The 17625-nt window shown below is 41.3% G+C and overlaps 2 protein-coding genes across 2 annotated transcripts; both read left to right on the top strand.

Moving 5' to 3' along the window:
- The first annotated feature begins 8409 nt into the window (after positions 1 to 8409).
- Positions 8410 to 9648, top strand: LOC145932871 (uncharacterized). The gene has a single exon (XM_083032095.1). The coding sequence runs from the start codon at positions 8410 to 8412 to the stop codon at positions 9646 to 9648; it is 1239 nt and encodes a 412-aa protein (XP_082888221.1).
- Positions 9649 to 10547: 899 nt separating this feature from the next.
- On the top strand, positions 10548 to 13594 carry LOC145932870 (uncharacterized). The gene is made up of 3 exons (XM_083032093.1): positions 10548 to 11665; positions 11713 to 12082; positions 12131 to 13594. Exons 1-3 carry the CDS (start codon positions 10548 to 10550, stop codon positions 13592 to 13594), a joined length of 2952 nt encoding a protein of 983 aa, XP_082888219.1.
- The last annotated feature ends 4031 nt before the right edge of the window (positions 13595 to 17625 follow it).

Raw genomic sequence — 17625 nt, 5'->3', positions numbered from 1 at the left:
ATTACCGAATTATTACGATTGGAACATCTAAATAAAAAAGAACAAGAAAGTGTAAAGAAATTAATAACAAACAGTCAAAACCAATTTCATATACCCGGAGAAAATTTAACTGCAACTCATGTACTCCAACATCAAATACCAACCACAGATGATCGACCAATTAACACTCGCCAATACAGATTCCCGCAATTACATAAAGAAGAAATAAACAAGCAGGTGGAGGAAAGTTAGAAGGAGGCATCGTAAAACCCTCACAATCGCCATACAATACGCCCATATGGATCGTGCCGAAGAAAGAGGACTCCAAAGGAAACAAGCGCTGGAAAATGGTCCTCGACTTTCGGGCTTTAAACGACAAGACCATCGGAGACGCATATCCATTACCTAACATCGTAGATATATTAGATCAATTAGGAGGCGCGCAATATTTCTCTGTATGCGATTTAGCATCTGGATTTCATCAGATAAAAATGGATCCTGCTGACAGTCATAAAACTGCATTCACTATTCCCTTCGGTCACTACGAATTCGATCGAATGCCTTTTGGATTAAAAAACGCTCCTGCAACATTTCAGCGCCTAATGGATTTAGTATTAACAGGATTACAGGGCGAAGAATTATTTGTTTATATGGATGACATTGTTATTTATGCTACTTCCTTAGAAGAACACGAACGAAAATACAACGCATTAATAGAACGACTTCGTGAAGCTAATTTAAAACTACAACCTGATAAATGTGAATTTTTAAAAACCGAAGTAACTTATTTGGGACACGTAATTGGCAGAGATGGAGTAAAACCAGATCCGAAAAAATTAGAGGCAGTACATAAATTTCCCCGACCGAAAACCCCAAGGAACATTAAGCAATTTTTGGGACTTGCCGGATATTACCGGCGCTTTATTCCAAATTTCTCTAAACTAGCAAAACCGTTAACAAATTTATTAAAAAACGACACTCGTTTCGAATGGACATCATTTCAAGAAGAATCCTTTGAGATATTAAAACAAAAATTATGTAAAGAACCAGTACTACAATACCCTGACTTCTCTCGATCATTTATTCTAACTACGGATGCGTCAGGTTTAGCCGTAGGAGGAATATTCTCACAAGGGGAAATAAACAAGGACAGACCTATCGCATACGCTTCCAGAACACTCACGGACGACGAAACGAAATACGACACTTACGAAAAGGAAGCGCTAGCCATAACATATTGCGTTAAACACTTCAGACTATACTTATATGGAAGAAAATTCACCCTAGTTACAGATCATAAACCTTTAATGTGGTTTAAAAACGCGCAAGACGCAAATATGAGAATACTTCGCTGGAGATTAAAATTAGCAGAATACGATTACGACGTTGTTTATAAGGCAGGAAAAACTAACGTAAATGCGGACGCATTATCAAGAAACCCAGTAGACCTTGAAGAAATTGATTGCAAAATAATAAAAGAACGAAAAACTTTAAATCCAAATAATCCGGAAGATGCAGAAATAATTTCCAGAATGCTGGGAGAAACCGATGGCGAAGAAGAAGAAGACGACGATTTTCAACTATATCTGTCAGATACCGAAGAAATTGAAGAACCGATATTCGAAGAAGAACCCCCTGATAATAATGCCGATCCTATACCTTTTACCCCCGAAGAACTAAACGAACCTCCTGCATCACAAACTATCGAAAAAGCGCTAATACATGATCCTCCAAAACAAAACAGAATGCAAACAAGAAGTCAGACGACAAAACGAAATATTAAGAAAAATAATGAAAATCATAATAACAACAAAAACAATACTGAAAAGATAGAAGAAAGAAACGATCCGCCAGACAAAGATCAGGATAACAAAGAAACAGATGGAAAAGAAAAGGAAGAAAGCGATGAGGACGAAGAAGAAATTATCAATAAAAATTTAAAATCAAGAAAAATTAAAATAAAACCTACTATCATTGAGAATAAAATAATTAAAAGCAACGTTATAGATTCTCGCGAACTATTATTTCTGCGAAAAGACAATGTCGCGTATTTTGTCGACATTTACGGAAAACCTTTAGACTCAGGATCTGAAAAACTCTTCGAAAGAAACGAACTCTCGAATATAGGACCCCTGGAGTTAGGTAAAGCGAAAGCAATAAAATACAAAACCCACTACCACATAGTCTTACCCATCAGTGAGACGGAACGAGAAGGCCCCACAGCGACTCTCAACCAAATTATCGTGGTCATACACGACTTACGAAATTTGACTGAAAATCTAAATTTAGAAACACTCAGCATTGCAAAAACAGAAATTATCAACAACGTTCCATGGAATAATATCAAATCGCAACTGCAATTAAGATTCATTAATTCCACTACCAAAATAATCATTTGCAACGGATAAATTAAATATCCACCGAAAGATCTACGATCCGTTATAATTGGTGAGATGCACTGTTCGCCGATAGGAGGAGATCGCGGCGTCACTAAGACATACAATAGAATAAAACAATTACTATTAGGAAAACTTAAAACTAGATATTTAAAGATACATACAACAATGTTTGCAGTGCCAACTGAGAAAATTAGTACGCGTCAAAACAAAACAGCCTATGATAATCACAGACACACCAGGCTCTTCTTTCGACAAAGTAGTCATGGATATTGTCGGACCTTTACCCAAGACAGAAAGAAACAACGAATACATCTTGACCTTACAAGATCAGCTGACCAAATACTGTATGGGTAAACCATTACAAAACCAAACCTCCGAAACTATCGCGGAAGCTTTCGTAGATCGTTTCATCTGCATATTCGGAGCGCCAAAGGCAATATTAACGGATCAAGGAAGAAATTTTCTAAGTGATCTAATGAAAAAGGTTGCAAAAATATTTAGAATTCGTAAATTTCGTACAACGGCCTTTCATCCACAATCCAACGGCTCATTAGAAAGATCGCATCACGCATTAGGAGAATATTTAAAACAATATGCAAACGAACAAAAACAATGGGACAGGTGGATAAGCCTTGCGATGTTTAATTACAACACTAGCATACATGAAGCAACCAAACATACGCCATACGAACTAGTCTTTGGAAAAATAGCTAGAACTCCATCGAATGAAATTTTACCTTCGAACGATCAATTATCAAATTATGACGATTATCTAATAAGCCTCGTAACACAACTTCACACAATTCAAGGAAACGCTCGTGAAAACGTCATCGAAGCGAAACACAAATCCAAGAAATACTACGACAAGAAGATTAACCCTCAAAATTTCAAACCGGGAGACCATGTGTTTCTCCTAAAAGGTCCAAAACTCGGAAAATTCGGAGATCATTATACAGGACCCCACGAAGTATTAGAAATATTAAATAAAAATAATGTAAAAATTAGAATAAAGAAAAATAGCCGAATCGTACATCCAAACCGATTGCGAATTTCCCACATTAAAATAACCAAATAATTAACAAATAATAAAAATTAGCGATAACGTAATCCTACACCTAGGTAATTAAGATTTATATGTACTCATACTAACAATATGTTAATGCACCTAGTTTAAGTTTATATTCCATTACCTTTTTTTTGTGTTATCAATTACATATCTCTATATTATATTACCCCTCTATTATATCTATTTATTACTTGTTATACTTATTATCACATTATACATTATGTATTAATTCCGATCGTATTTTAGGCCTAAGATTTCTTGTGTACATTTCATAAAAATAAGCATTTTCGCTTCTCATTCACATCCGTAAATTTTATATCTTTATTTGTAATTTAATAATAAGATCATAAAACAAAACGAAGTGGAACCATTTTCTATCTTAATTACATCATTATCATCAAAACATACTGCCTGATCGTCGGTTGCAGTATAACAATGCCAGTATATCACCATCTTCAATGGACATCCGAGATGCCGGAAGAAGTACGCCAAGGCCCAATCGACGGTATTAAACCAGAAGACCACCCCGAAACATACCGAAATCTAACAGAACTCCGGTGTGTTACATTAATGGAGGGTGAAATCTATCAAGATACGATTGACTGCAGCAAAATTTGTCAAGAATGCTATGATAAAAAAACCAGCTGAGGAAAACCAAGAATATGCAACAATATCACCGCATAATTTGGTCCACAAAATATCAGCTGACGACCAAACAAATTGCACTAAATGCAATAAAGTAATAGTAACAATCAAACCGGCAATAAACTGCAGGGACTGCATAGAAGAATATCTATACGTTGACCAGACATACTTGGCCGAAGACTGGGGTCAAGCTGTGATCCCCAGAGGGGTAGAAGAGCAATAAAAGGAAGGGACCTGCTACTTGACACCAGAGAACTGACATTTACTACTGACGAAAATCAGGCAGATAAAAATGTTAAAATACTTTAATTTTAATTCTCGGATCTCTATGTAATTTTCATTTTATCATTTCATTTATTTTAACTTCTATTTCTGCGAAAGTCGTGCATCGGCTCGGCTTCACGAGCGAATGTGTTTACGTTTTTTCCGCGTCTCGAGCGTCTTGCCGCGCGTCTCGCAGCACCTCGCAACTGTAAATCAGCAGTTCGGCATTATAACGTTCGCGTCCTTGACATACTTATTTTTCGCCGAAATCCAGTTCAGTTCGCTATCGACAGCTGTCTAGCAAACATCTCGTTTACGATAACTTTCTGTGCTCTTTTTTTCTCGCGATTATTCATTGTAATCGATTCTATCACAAATAAAATATTTGTTGTCTATTACAAATAGTCGATCTCTTCATCTCACAAGTAACACTACCCAACTGATACTCACCGATTTGAATGAAACTTAACATACTTATTAAACACGAAAAATATTAAATACGTGTTTTTTTGTTTCGGCTAAACACGCTTTTTAGGGGTAGAAAGCACCCCTCAACCCCTGGAGGTGGAAACAGTTATGGCTAATTATTTCTGAAACGATACATTTTCTGAAAAAAGTGCTCAGGACCAAAGTTGTAGAGTTCAAAGTGATGCACTTGATGGCGACCTTGAAGTCGACCTTGAGGTCGATTTTCAAGGTCATTTGAAAATCATTTCATGTTTTTCAAAGGGAGTAGTTTACTTTTCATCCCGAGAATCGATAGAGCGTAAACTTTTACATTCAGAACGTTGGTGATTTGTAAATAAAACAAGCCTCTGCAATTTAAAATTGTTCATTGATCCAACCAATTAAGGTAAGATCAGTCAATAATTCGATCAATAAAGGAATTAAAAGTTAATTATTCATTCAAATAAGGCAAGATGTGATCGAGATCCAGCCAGTGAAGGCAAGATGTGAGCGAAATCCAGCCAGTAAAGGCAAGATATGGTCGAGATCCAGCCAGTGAAGGCAAGATGTGAGCGAAATCCAGCCAGTAAAGACAAGATATGGTCGAGATCCAGCCAGTGAAGGCAAGATTTCATAATTTCTTTTCATAGTCTATGAGTATAAATTCCATGATAATTGGCATTATTCTTTATATTCATGGCAATAATGAGGAATAGCTTTATCTTCTATCGCAAAAAAATGCTCCATACACAGAGAGTTAGTACACCACGCACATTTTATTACTGCAATGTTATTGCAGATTTTGCAGACTGTACCGCAATTCTTTAGACAGAAATCAACAGGCGTTTCACATCTATCTGGTTTTTCTTCAATATATCCACTTTTCCACCAGGCATATTTAATCATGTTTTGGAATCGGGGTGATGAGAATTGATTGTGGATTAATGATTGAATTTTGAGAATGTTATTCCTCAAATGTAGGTTAATATCATAGTTGTATAAGAGAATTAAGTCCGAAAATTGTTTCAGGAAGTTTTTCCACGGTCTGAATACGTAGACATCCAATGGTTGAGTGAAGCCAGTTGTTCCCGCAGGAATTGTAAGGATTTTTACTTCTTTATTACCCTTGTCTATATTTTCAAATTTCTTTTCTGTTTGTCCTGACCAAGAGTCCAAACACAAAATAGACTTCTTGCCAGCATTAGGCAAGAAGACATCTTCAAACCATTTAATAACAATGTCGGATGTCAATTTTCCAGATTTTGTGGCAAAAACGAGGATATTATCTGCTTTGTACATTGACTTCTGTATTATCGGTCCGAAACGGCCACTTGTTTCTTGCAGAACTATTAATAAGGGGGATTTCAAGATACCATCGGCAGATATTAAAGGTTGTATTGTGTAACTGTGAGTCAAGGAATTCAAAGATTGAGCAAGACACTCCACTTTCAAAGAACCCTTTGAGGCTAATGTACGACCAGCATGTGTTTCCAAATTGAACCCTGATTGATCTGAATTGTAAACGTTTGCTGTTCCTAGCAAGCCTATCTCTAGTTTAACTTGACTCACATAATTGGACAATTGTTCCAATAGTTCTGCTTTATTTAAAATATGCGCTTGTGTCACGAATTTATTTATTTTTCTTGAAACAATACCATGTTGTATTTTAAAGTTGTGTATCCATTTTGATGAAGCCGTAAATAATTGAGAAGGCAAATGAACTACCTCTCTTGCTTTCAAGGCCCATCTCTTTAGATCTAAATCGTGAATGGGTAGATTTCGATCAGATGCACTGTTAAATTGTTCTAGAACGTATTGAGAGATATATAACAATTTATCAGTCCTTGACCCACCCTCAGCAACTTGTGCTTCCCATCGGTACAATTGTGTTACATTTATAACTTTCTTAAATCGGTTTTTAACTGATTCTATATTCCTTCTTTTCTTTTGTCCAGATCGCCAAAATTCAATTACTCTTCTTATAATCAATGTCTACAATTTCTCTGAATTTTGTATCGTCTTGCATAACTTCCGAACCATCTTCTGGATTGTCTTCAACTAAAACAGCATCAGAAATCACACTAGCATCAGTACAGTTCAAAGTATCATAAGTCTCTTTAAATATATCAAAATTGATAGCGTCTTTTATCAAATCTGCAAGTTGAGAAGCGAATGATCTTTCTTCATCTGTTATTCTAGATTCTATATTGTACACTGGGTCCTCGAAAGTGAGGCATAATAACTTTAAAATATTTTTTGGGTTTAATGACATTATGAAATTTTACAGATTAACAATGCTTTAATAATATTATAACAGAGATTCAAAGTAAATTCATAGAAAGCAGAGTTTATGATTGTAAGCCTAAATGAAATTAACACAAAAAATAGTCGTGGGAACAAATGATGGAAAAGTACTTGCAGTAAATACTTTCCGAAAGAATTTTGAAAACATTCACGAGAAACAGCAGTCGTAAGAACAATTGACGTAAAACTATAAACAATGAACACTCGCCCAAGTACAGATGTGAAAATGATAATTGAAGGTATATTCGAACGAAATTCACGAGCAAGATAGCTCATAGCAAATAAGTGATCAAGAAGTAATTTTGGAAAATGCTTGCTCAACGACAGTCGGGAAAATAATAATTGATCATATGTCCGAATGAAATCCTAATACAAAATAAAGAGTAAAAGATATTGTGGATAACTCCAGAGTAGCAATAAAAATTTAAAAAAATTTGAAAATTTCTAATATAGCATGAAGGTAATGTTTAACTTATAATTAGAGTGACATTTTATGTTTTCTTATCTTTACTTCTATTCTGAAGTTACTTACAAAACTTTTTTCTCCTTATTTTTTCTATAAATTTGCGCCTATTTTCCCATTACGTCAGGTTTTTTCTTTTTTCTTTTTTTAGGAAAATAACGCAACAAATCAATTCTGAAGACAGATTTAGAGTCAACGCATAAAATTACTGATTATAGATACAGGATGTGGTCAAAGTCCGGCAACGGCTAATTATTTCCAAATTTAATTGACCTTGAAAATCGACCTCAAGGTCGACTTCAAGGTCGCCATCAAGTGCATCACTTTGAACTCTACAACTTTGGTCCTAAACACTTTTTTCAGAAAATGTATCGTTTCAGAAAAAATTAGCCATAACTGTTTCCACCTCCAGGGGTTGAGGGGTGCTTTCTACCCCTAAAAAGCGTGTTTAGCCGAAACAAAAAAACACGTATTTAATATTTTTCGGTGTTTAATAAGTATGTTAAGTTTCATTCAAATCGGTGAGTATCAGTTGGGTAGTGTTACTTGTCAGTGCATTTCATCAACGATATCACCGATAATTTCGAACATGTAATAACATTTTGGTCCTTCGAGCCGGATCTCTATTTCGATCTCTCGGACAATTCGCGGCTTTCGGCAATACTCTCGCTGGAGTCTCGCTTTCGCAAGACTCTCTCATTGCCAGTGCTCTACATCGCATTATCACAGTGAAGTGATATATCTCACAACTGCATCCGCGGTTCTCAAACGCATTCGATCTGTGTAACCGTTAAACTTTCAAGTTCAACAACAAGTGCTTGTGACCTTTCGTGAACTTCAAAATGGCAACATTCGGAGCAGTCATCGAGAAACAAAACCATTTCTACGGTCTAATCGCTCGTGCCTTTGAAAACACGAAAAAACTCGGAGCGGAGAAAATCAACCGATATTTCCTTGAAACTCGATTGCAGACTCTCGAAGGAAACTGGAAGAAATTTCAAGGTAACCACGACAAACTCATAGGCAGCCTCACCGACGAAATGCGTAAGCATACATATTTTGCTGACGACCTTTATGCGAAATGTGAGGACTCGTATTACGACTCAAAGTCCTGTTTATTACAAGCTCGTGAACCTTTTCTCGAAAAACCTAAAGACGCGAACAACTCTATTAAGTCTCACGACCCACATTCCGGATCGTGTCGTTCATTGCCAAAAATCAGCCTACCAAAATTCTCCGGTGATTACCATGATTGGCCGTCGTTTCGCGATTTATTTCACTCGATGATCGGGTCGAATCGAGATATATCGTGCGTCGAAAAGATGCATTATCTGAAGGCACAAACGACCGGAAAAGCAGCTCGATATCTCGCCAACATACCGGTGACCGCAGAGAACTTTTCGCGTGCCTGGCAAGCGCTCACTTCGCGTTACGAAAATCGTCGCATCCTCATCACTACCTATCTCGATCGTATCTTCGACTTAAAACCGCTGACTCAGAAATCAAGCTCAGATCTCAAGATCTTGCTATCAACCGTTAAAGAATCTCTTGGCGCCTTGCAAGCACTCGGTGCGCCGACGGAATATTGGGACATCCTTATCGTCTATGTCGTCACTCGGCGTCTCGATTCACACACCTTGGAAGCTTGGGAGCTCGAACACGGAACCTCCAACGAACTCGCTTCATTCGCAGAGCTCGACCTTTTCCTCGAAGGGCGTATTCGAGCATTGGAAACCGTGCAGTCTCGCTCCTCGAAATCAGCGAACGCCTCATCGAAGTCGAACACTAAGGTCAAATCTGCAGCTCGTACTCATGCCACCGTTGTCAATAATTCGAAGTGTTCGTTCTGTAGCGCTGCTCATTACATCGCGTCGTGTTCAGATTTCGCATCCAAACCTCTCAGTGATCGACAGGATTTCGTTAACCGCAAGAATCTGTGTTTTAACTGTCTCGGAGCTCATCGTCTCAGTGAATGCCGCACATTAAAACGATGTCGGCACTGCAAAGCACAACATCATACGCTGCTCCACCGCGAAGTCTTATCTTCACCCGTTGCAGCTACTTCTACGAGCACTTCATGAACATCGAGCGCAACAACAACGGTACCATCCAACGCTCCAGTGATTCAGTCGCATCACGCAGCAGTTTCGTTCGAGCGTCCGCAAGTATTACTTGCAACAGCAAGCATGACGCTAGTCGCTGCGTATGGCGAAAACGTCAAAATTCGCGCACTGTTGGATCAAGGATCCGAAGTTTCACTAATCCGAGAGTCACTGGTTCAATTACTCCGACTTCCACGCGGTCGTGCCTCGGTGCCCATTATCAGCGTCGGCGCTCAGCATGTCGGCTCCACTCGAGGTGTCGTCTCGCTACGACTTCGATCGCACATCGATTCATCCATCGAAGTCAACGTCTCCGCGTTCATCCTGCCTCGTGTCATCGGACGACACAGGCCGTGGTAACGACATCGTGGACTCATCTAGCCGACTTGCCGTTAGCCGATCCAGACTTTGCTGTACCCGGCTCAATCGACATCATCCTGGGCGCAGATGTCTATGGATCTCTGTTGTGCGGATCTATTAAGCGCGGACCTTCAACCGTCCCCGTCGCTCAAGAGACATCATTCGGATGGATCGTTTCCGGACCTGCAAACTCATCTTCCTCTTCTTCTCGCCCGGTCTCGTTCTCCATTCAATTTACCACAGACATCGATCTCCACAACGAACTTCAGAGATTCTGGCTGTAAGAAGAAGTCGCGTCAACAGCCTCCACTCATTTGAGTCCAGACGAGCTCGAATGCGAGAAACACTTTCGCGAAACGCACTCTCGAGACAGCACCGGGAGATATATCGTTCGTCTGCCATTCCGCTCAACTCACAAGATCTTGGGAGAATCTCGATACGCAGCGAGTCGTTTGCTGGAAAGGGTCCGCCATGGGATACAGCAAAATCCATCCTTTGGTAAGCTCTACGTCGACTTCATGACGGAATACGAAGACTTAAGACACATGCAGCTGACAAAAAATTCTCAAGGTCATCTTACTCCAGTTTATCTGCCTCATCATGGGGTTCTTCGCGACTCCAGTTCCACGACGAAGCTAAGAGTCGTCTTCAATGGCTCATCGCGCACTACCACCGGTGTTTCACTTAATGATTGCCTTCACGCAGGACCGAAGCTGCAACAAGACCTCGATGCCGTTCTTTTTCGCTGGAGAACTTACGCTTTCGTCTTCGCTGCCGATATTCAGAAGATGTATCGGCAGATTGTAATTCACCACGAGGATCGGGATCATCAACGAATACTCTGGAGTGAAGTCGGAGCTCCTCGAGATTATCAATTGTGTGCCGTGACCTACGGCCTCACCTGTGCTCCGTACCTCGCGCTTCGAGTAATTCATCAGCTTGCCTCCGATGAAGAACACGATTTTCCGCAAGCGGCCAAGATCTTATGCAGGGAAACTTATGTGGATGACATCCTTTCCGGTGCTGATTCTCCGCAAGAAGCTCAAGCCAAAGCCGCTCAACTAATCCGACTTCTCATGGCGGGCGGCTTCAGCTTGCAAAAATGGGCATCAAACGACGACGCCATTCTCTCGGACATCTCACCGTTCTCTGAGCTACCTTCCACTCGGGAACTCCCGACCGAAGCTCGCACTCTCGGGCTCGCTTGGCATTCTACGAACGAAACCTTTAAATTTCACGTGAGTCAATCTGATCTTCCAGTTACACTCACAAAACGATCCGCATTGTCTCGAGTCGCGCAACTCTTCGACCCTCTTGGATGGATTGCTCCAATCACCATTGTAGGCAAGATATTTATTCAACGGCTCTGGAAATCGCAAGTCGGATGGGATGACCCATTGCCTGCCTCTCTAGCTCAAGAATGGTTCAACTTTGACGAGGGCTTGAAAGGCCTGGCAGAGCTTTTAATTCCTCGCTGGATCGGCACTTCTTCGTCTGTACGAGGCATCCAACTCCATGGATTCTCCGACGCTTCCCAGGACGCACTCGGCGCTGCTCTATACAGCCGAACGTTCCACGATTACGCAGACGCCAAGGTCGAACTCCTCGCAGCCAAGAGCAAAGTCGCTCCAGTCAAGCGACAAACTATTCCTCGATTGGAACTCTCAGCTGCTGTTTTTTTAGCTCGCCTACTTGCTCGAGTTCGAGATCTCCTCGAATATCAGCGTCTGTCCATCTCTGGACCGACTCCAGTGTCAGTTTCGCATGGATCAAAGGTCATCCGTCAAGGTGGAAGGAATTCGTTTCCAATCGAGTGGCCGCTATTCAGGAGCTAGCTCCCGATGCTCACTGGCATCATGTCGCTGGAGTGGACAATCCCGCCGACTGCTTATCGCGAGGTCTCTCTCCGCATCAACTTCAGCATCATCACCTTTGGTGGCACGGCCCATCGTGGCTTCAAGGTCCCTCGGTTGGATGGCCGGCCGGAACTCCTTCTATCGAGTCATCCATCGACCTTGAAGAGCGCCCGACAAATTCGATCCACGTCTCGATGGTAAGAGCAACACCTGACTATTGAGACTTACTTGATCGATATTCGCAGCTCAACCGTTTACTTCGCATTACGGCATGGATCATGCGCGCGACGTCTCGCTTCAAGGGCCTCAAGCTCCCGTCCACCTTGGGATTGACAGCGGACGAGCTCCTCAACGCCCGATCATTCTGGTTAAAGGAAACGCAGAGGATGTATTTTGGCCAGGAATTGGACCTCTGCTCTCGGAAATCTGTTCTTTGTCGCTCCCATCCACTTCTCAAGCTAACGCCATTCGTCGACTCGGAAGGCATTCTTCGCGTCGGCAGACGCCTCAAAAACTCATTATTGGATTCAGACAGCAAGCATCCAGCCATATTGCCTCGCGACTCTTCCTTCTCACGTCTTATAATTTCAGACATCCATCAGCAGACACTTCATGGCGGAGTGCAAGTCGTGCTGGCAACGTTGAGGCAACAATACTGGATCATCGGCGGTCGCATCCCCGTCAGCGCTTTCATTCGTCGATGCATCCGATGCACTCGACATCGCGCCGCCACCGCCAGAAAGATGATGGGATCGCTGCCAAAGTCTCGCGTGACACCAACGCGCCCATTTTTTCATTCCGGCGTGGATTATGCCGGTCCTTTCACTCTTCGCACCTGGCGTGGACGCGCCTCTCGGAATTACAAGGGCTATCTGATCGTGTTCGTCTGCTTCGCCACATCATCAGTCCACCTCGAACTTGCTTCAGACTACTCAACTCAAGGATTCATCGCTGCGTACCAACGATTCATCAGCAGACGCGGCCGATGTAGTACAATCACGAGCGATTGCGGAACGAATCTTGTCGGCGCCGATGCGGAACTCCGACGGTTATTCCATTCCGCGTCTAAGGAGACTGCCGAACTATCTCATCTTCTAGCGGTCAACGGCACTACGTGGAAGTTCAATCCTCCCTCAGCTCCACACTTCGGTGGTAAATGGGAAGTAGCGGTGAAATCTACCAAGTTTCACCTTCGACGCGTCATTGGCGACTCCGTCCTCACGTACGAGGAATTCAGTACACTTCTTGTACAGATCGAGGCAGTTTTGAATTCGCGACCACTTTCCGCGCTTTCTGACGATCCTGCCGATGTCTCCGCGTTAACTTCCGCTCACTTTCTCGTGGGCGAATCTCTCATTGTCATTCCGGAACCATTACTAACCGAAACGCCGATCTCACGCTTGTCACGATGGCAACTACTCCGTCAGATGCTCGAACGATTTTGGACTCGCTGGTCGACCGAGTATCTTCAGCGTCTACAGACTCGAAATAAGTGGCAGCAGTCCTCTAATTCAATCGCGATCGGTTCTCTCGTCTTAATTCTCGATGAGCGATATCCACCGTCGAAGTGGCCGTTAGCGCGAATAACAGCTGTACATCCTGGTTCAGATGGTCGAATTCGCGTCGTCACGGTTCGTACTGCAACTTCGGAGTTTAAACGACCCGTAGTTAAATTGTGTCCGCTTCCAATCGACTCGCCAGCCGTATAAATGTAAATCTGTGTTTTTTTGTATGCAATCTCTATCCGTAATTACATTCGGTTACTCGCGTTGAGTTATTTTCGTAGGTTGCATCTACCGGTTTTGTATGCCTAGTATTAATTGCGCTAACCGTCATCAAGTTCTTTGAACTATTTCTTTCAGCCTTTATTTATTATATCGTATCCTTCTTTATTATTTGCTTCAGCGGCGTTTATCACGCCCCTGAGGCGGGCGGTAATGTTAAAATACTTTAATCTTAATTCTCGGATCTCTATGTAATTTTCATTTTATCATTTCATTTATTTTAATTCTATTTCTGCGAAAGTCGTGCATCGGCTCGGCTTCACGAGCGAATGTGTTTACGTTTTTTCCGCGTCTCGAGCGTCTTGCCGCGCGTCTCGCAGCACCTCGCAACTGTAAATCAGCAGTTCGGCATTATAACGTTCGCGTCCTTGACATACTTATTTTTCGCCGAAATCCAGTTCAGTTCGCTATCGACAGCTGTCTAGCAAACATCTCGTTTACGATAACTTTCTGTGCTCTTTTTTTCTCGCGATTATTTATTGTAATCGATTCTATCACAAATAAAATATTTGTTGTCTATTACAAATAGTCGATCTCTTCATCTCAGTGCATGTCATCAACGATATCACCGATAATTTCGAACACGTAATAACAAAAAACGTGCCTAGTTCTTTTCTTTTTCTTTATATATAACATATATATATTTTCTTATATATATACGAGGGCGGTCCGATAAGTACTTAGCCTCACCGCCCGATGGTGCCAGTATCACAAGAGAGATTTACTATCGTGTAGTACATTCTCGTAGACGGCTACTGTCAAAATTTCAACCGAATCGGACTCGTAGTTTTGTTTTGACCGCGTGTGGGAGCGAGCGTGTCCACGGATTTTAGAAAAATGGAAAAAGAGCAATATCGGTCGGTGATTCGATTCTTGTTTTTGGAAGGGAAATCGCGCAGCGAAATCAAAGAGCGCTTATCCAAGCGCTCTTTGATTTCGCTGCGCGATTTCCCTTCCAAAAACAAGAATCGAATCACCGACCGATATTGCTCTTTTTCCATTTTTCTAAAATCCGTGGACACGCTCGCTCCCACACGCGGTCAAAACAAAACTACGAGTCCGATTCGGTTGAAATTTTGACAGTAGCCGTCTACGAGAATGTACTACACGATAGTAAATCTCTCTTGTGATACTGGCACCATCGGGCGGTGAGGCTAAGTACTTATCGGACCACCCTCGTATATATATACATATATATCCCTCTATTTTCATTAGAATTTTCATACGATAGAAAAAGGGCTCCACACCTGCGTTACATGTATTAGCGGTAGTAAATTTAAATAAATAAGTACAATTAGAAATAAGCTATGAGTAAAAAATAAAACGACACAAGAAGGACGAAAGAACAAAGGAAGGGGTTTTGGAGGTCGCCTTGTCTTTCCTCCTTCTCTACACAATTTAAGAAGATAATTAATAATTCAAGGTAACACATTTAATAAAATAAAAATTAAATGTGAGCCCTTCCAATCAACAAGTCGTGATTCCTCCGAAAGAAAAGAATCGGATTATCCCATATAATTCTCTTTGCAAATGTCGTGTTTTACACCCCAACATTTGTCTAAGGCGGGGGGTGTTACGTCCTGTGGACTCCACGATTCTTTTCTTTCAAAGAACGCAAGGCGATGATTGAAAAATCACAGGCGTGGGAATAAGACTATGATCTGGCAGGCGAAGCAGCTGACCGGAGACGGTTAATCGTAAAAATTAAAAAAAAGAGATATATACATACCAGATGTAACTCGCGGTGCCCGAAATTTTGCTTTGACTAGTTGACAACTCGCGCTTGAAAAGCAATAAAAATTTTTCTTCTTAAGGAAAATTTTACTTAAAAAGTAATAAAAACTTTTTAGAAGGAAATCTCCACTTGAAAATCAATAAAAATTTAGAAGAAAACTTCCACTTGAAAACGAATAAAATTTTACCAGACTAACAGCGATAACCGAATCCAAACAAATGCCGCCTGACAGATCACCGAGATAATCTCGAGAGGATAATAAAAATATAAACCTCAACAAATTCTCCATTGGTCAAAACCTAGGGCCCTAAACAAAAGCCCTGACCAATCCCGGTAAACTTTTAAAGTCAAGAGACGCCTCCGGGACTGAAAGGGCGTTATTGAAAAATTCCCTATTCGTCAGGAAATATTAACAAACTAACGGGAAGGAGGAGCAAGAAGGTATATATACCCGCGGCATCTCTCAGAGAATCTCAATCTTTTCTCAAACCTACGCACGCGGATCATTCGTGAAAAGTTATATCACCATCCTTCGAGTAAATTGTTCGAATCTCGAACTCGTGAGCATTCGCAGTGACACTTGTGAGATCATCGTGTGCCCAGTGCTCACCGAGTACGACGATTTTCGCGAGTGAACAACTGTGAGTGGAACACCATCCTCACGGAGGAGTCCTTAGCCAGATTCACACCTGGGATAATCGGAATAGTTAACACCTACCTGCGCACTCCATAAGTAGTAAGTTTATCAAGCGTGCCACATCTCCACCCTTATACTAAAAAATAATTCTGGGACTTCAATTAAATTATAATTGTTTTCCTTTTTGATTTATTAATTTATTTTCCTTGTTTAATTCTAACTTTGAAAAACTGTCCTTTCTTCCCCCATCCTTATCCCTCTCTCGCTCTCGAAATCACTCTGGATTTCCCGCAATAGCGGAGCAATTCATGATTTCTATCATCCCCTTATCTTTGAAATCACTTCGGATTTCCCGCGATAGCGGAGCAATCCGTGATTTCTTCTATTTTCTCTCTCTCTCTCTCTCTCTCTCTCGAAATCACTCTGAATTTCCCGCAATAGCGGAGCAATTCGTGATTTCTATCATCCCCTTATCTTTGAAATCACTTCGGATTTCCCGCGATAGCGGAGCAATCCGTGATTTCTTCTATTTTCTCTCTCTCTCTCTCTCTCTCGAAATCACTCTGGATTTCCCGCGATAGCGGAGCAATCCGTGATTTCTTCCATCTTCTCTCTCTCTCTCGAAATCACTCTGGATTTCCCGCGATAGCGGAGCAATCCGTGATTTCTTCCATTTTCTCTCTCTCTCTCGAAATCACTCTGGATTTCCCGCAATAGCGGAGCAATCCGTGATTTCTTCCATTTTCTCTCTCTCTCTCGAAATCACTCTGGATTTCCCGCGATAGCGGAGCAATTCGTGATTTCTTCCATTTTCTCTCTCTCTCTCGAAATCACTCTGGATTTCCCGCAATAGCGGAGCAATCCGTGATTTCTATCATCCCCTTATCTTTGAAATCACTTCGGATTTCCCGCGATAGCGGAGCAATCCGTGATTTCTTCTATTTTCTCTCTCTCTCTCTCTCTCTCTCTCTCTCTCTCGAAATCACTCTGGATTTCCCGCGATAGCGGAGCAATCCGTGATTTCTTTCATCTTCTCTCTCTCTCTCTCGAAATCACTCCGGATTTCCCGCGATAGCAGAGCAATCCGTGATTTCTTCCATTCTCTCTCTCTCTCTCTCTCTCTCTCTCTCTCTCTCTCGAACGAACGAACGAACGAACGAACGAACGAACGAACGAACGAACGAACGAACGAACGAACGAACAAATAAGTAATAAAATAACTAACTAAATTATTAAATAATTAAAATATCAAAATTATATAAAAATAAATATATATACGAGGGTTGTCTGAAAAGTTTCCGACCTCAACATGAAGATGGCAGCACTCGTAAACAAAAGTTGGGGAATGTGTTTGCGCATGCTTTGAAAGGTACTCACCAAAATTTCAGCCATTTTGGACGCGCAGTTGTTGTTTGACAATCATTTGAGTGAGTCGATGTGAGTGTTTTTGTGAAAATGGAAAAAATCGAGTATCGAGCTGTCATTAAATATTTGTTTTTGAAAGGCAATATGCCTACGCAAATCAAAGACGAGTTGGACGCTGTGTACGGGGACTCTGCACTATCATTTACCACCGTGAAATTT

The sequence above is a fragment of the Prenolepis imparis genome, unplaced genomic scaffold, assembly GCF_030444845.1.
Source record: "Prenolepis imparis isolate NDT839.2.m4 unplaced genomic scaffold, iyPreImpa1.0 SCAF_2, whole genome shotgun sequence".
Taxonomy (NCBI): Eukaryota; Metazoa; Arthropoda; class Insecta; order Hymenoptera; family Formicidae; genus Prenolepis; species Prenolepis imparis.
The sequence above is the reverse complement of the archived record's forward strand: the minus strand, read 5'-3'. Positions and strand labels throughout refer to the sequence as shown.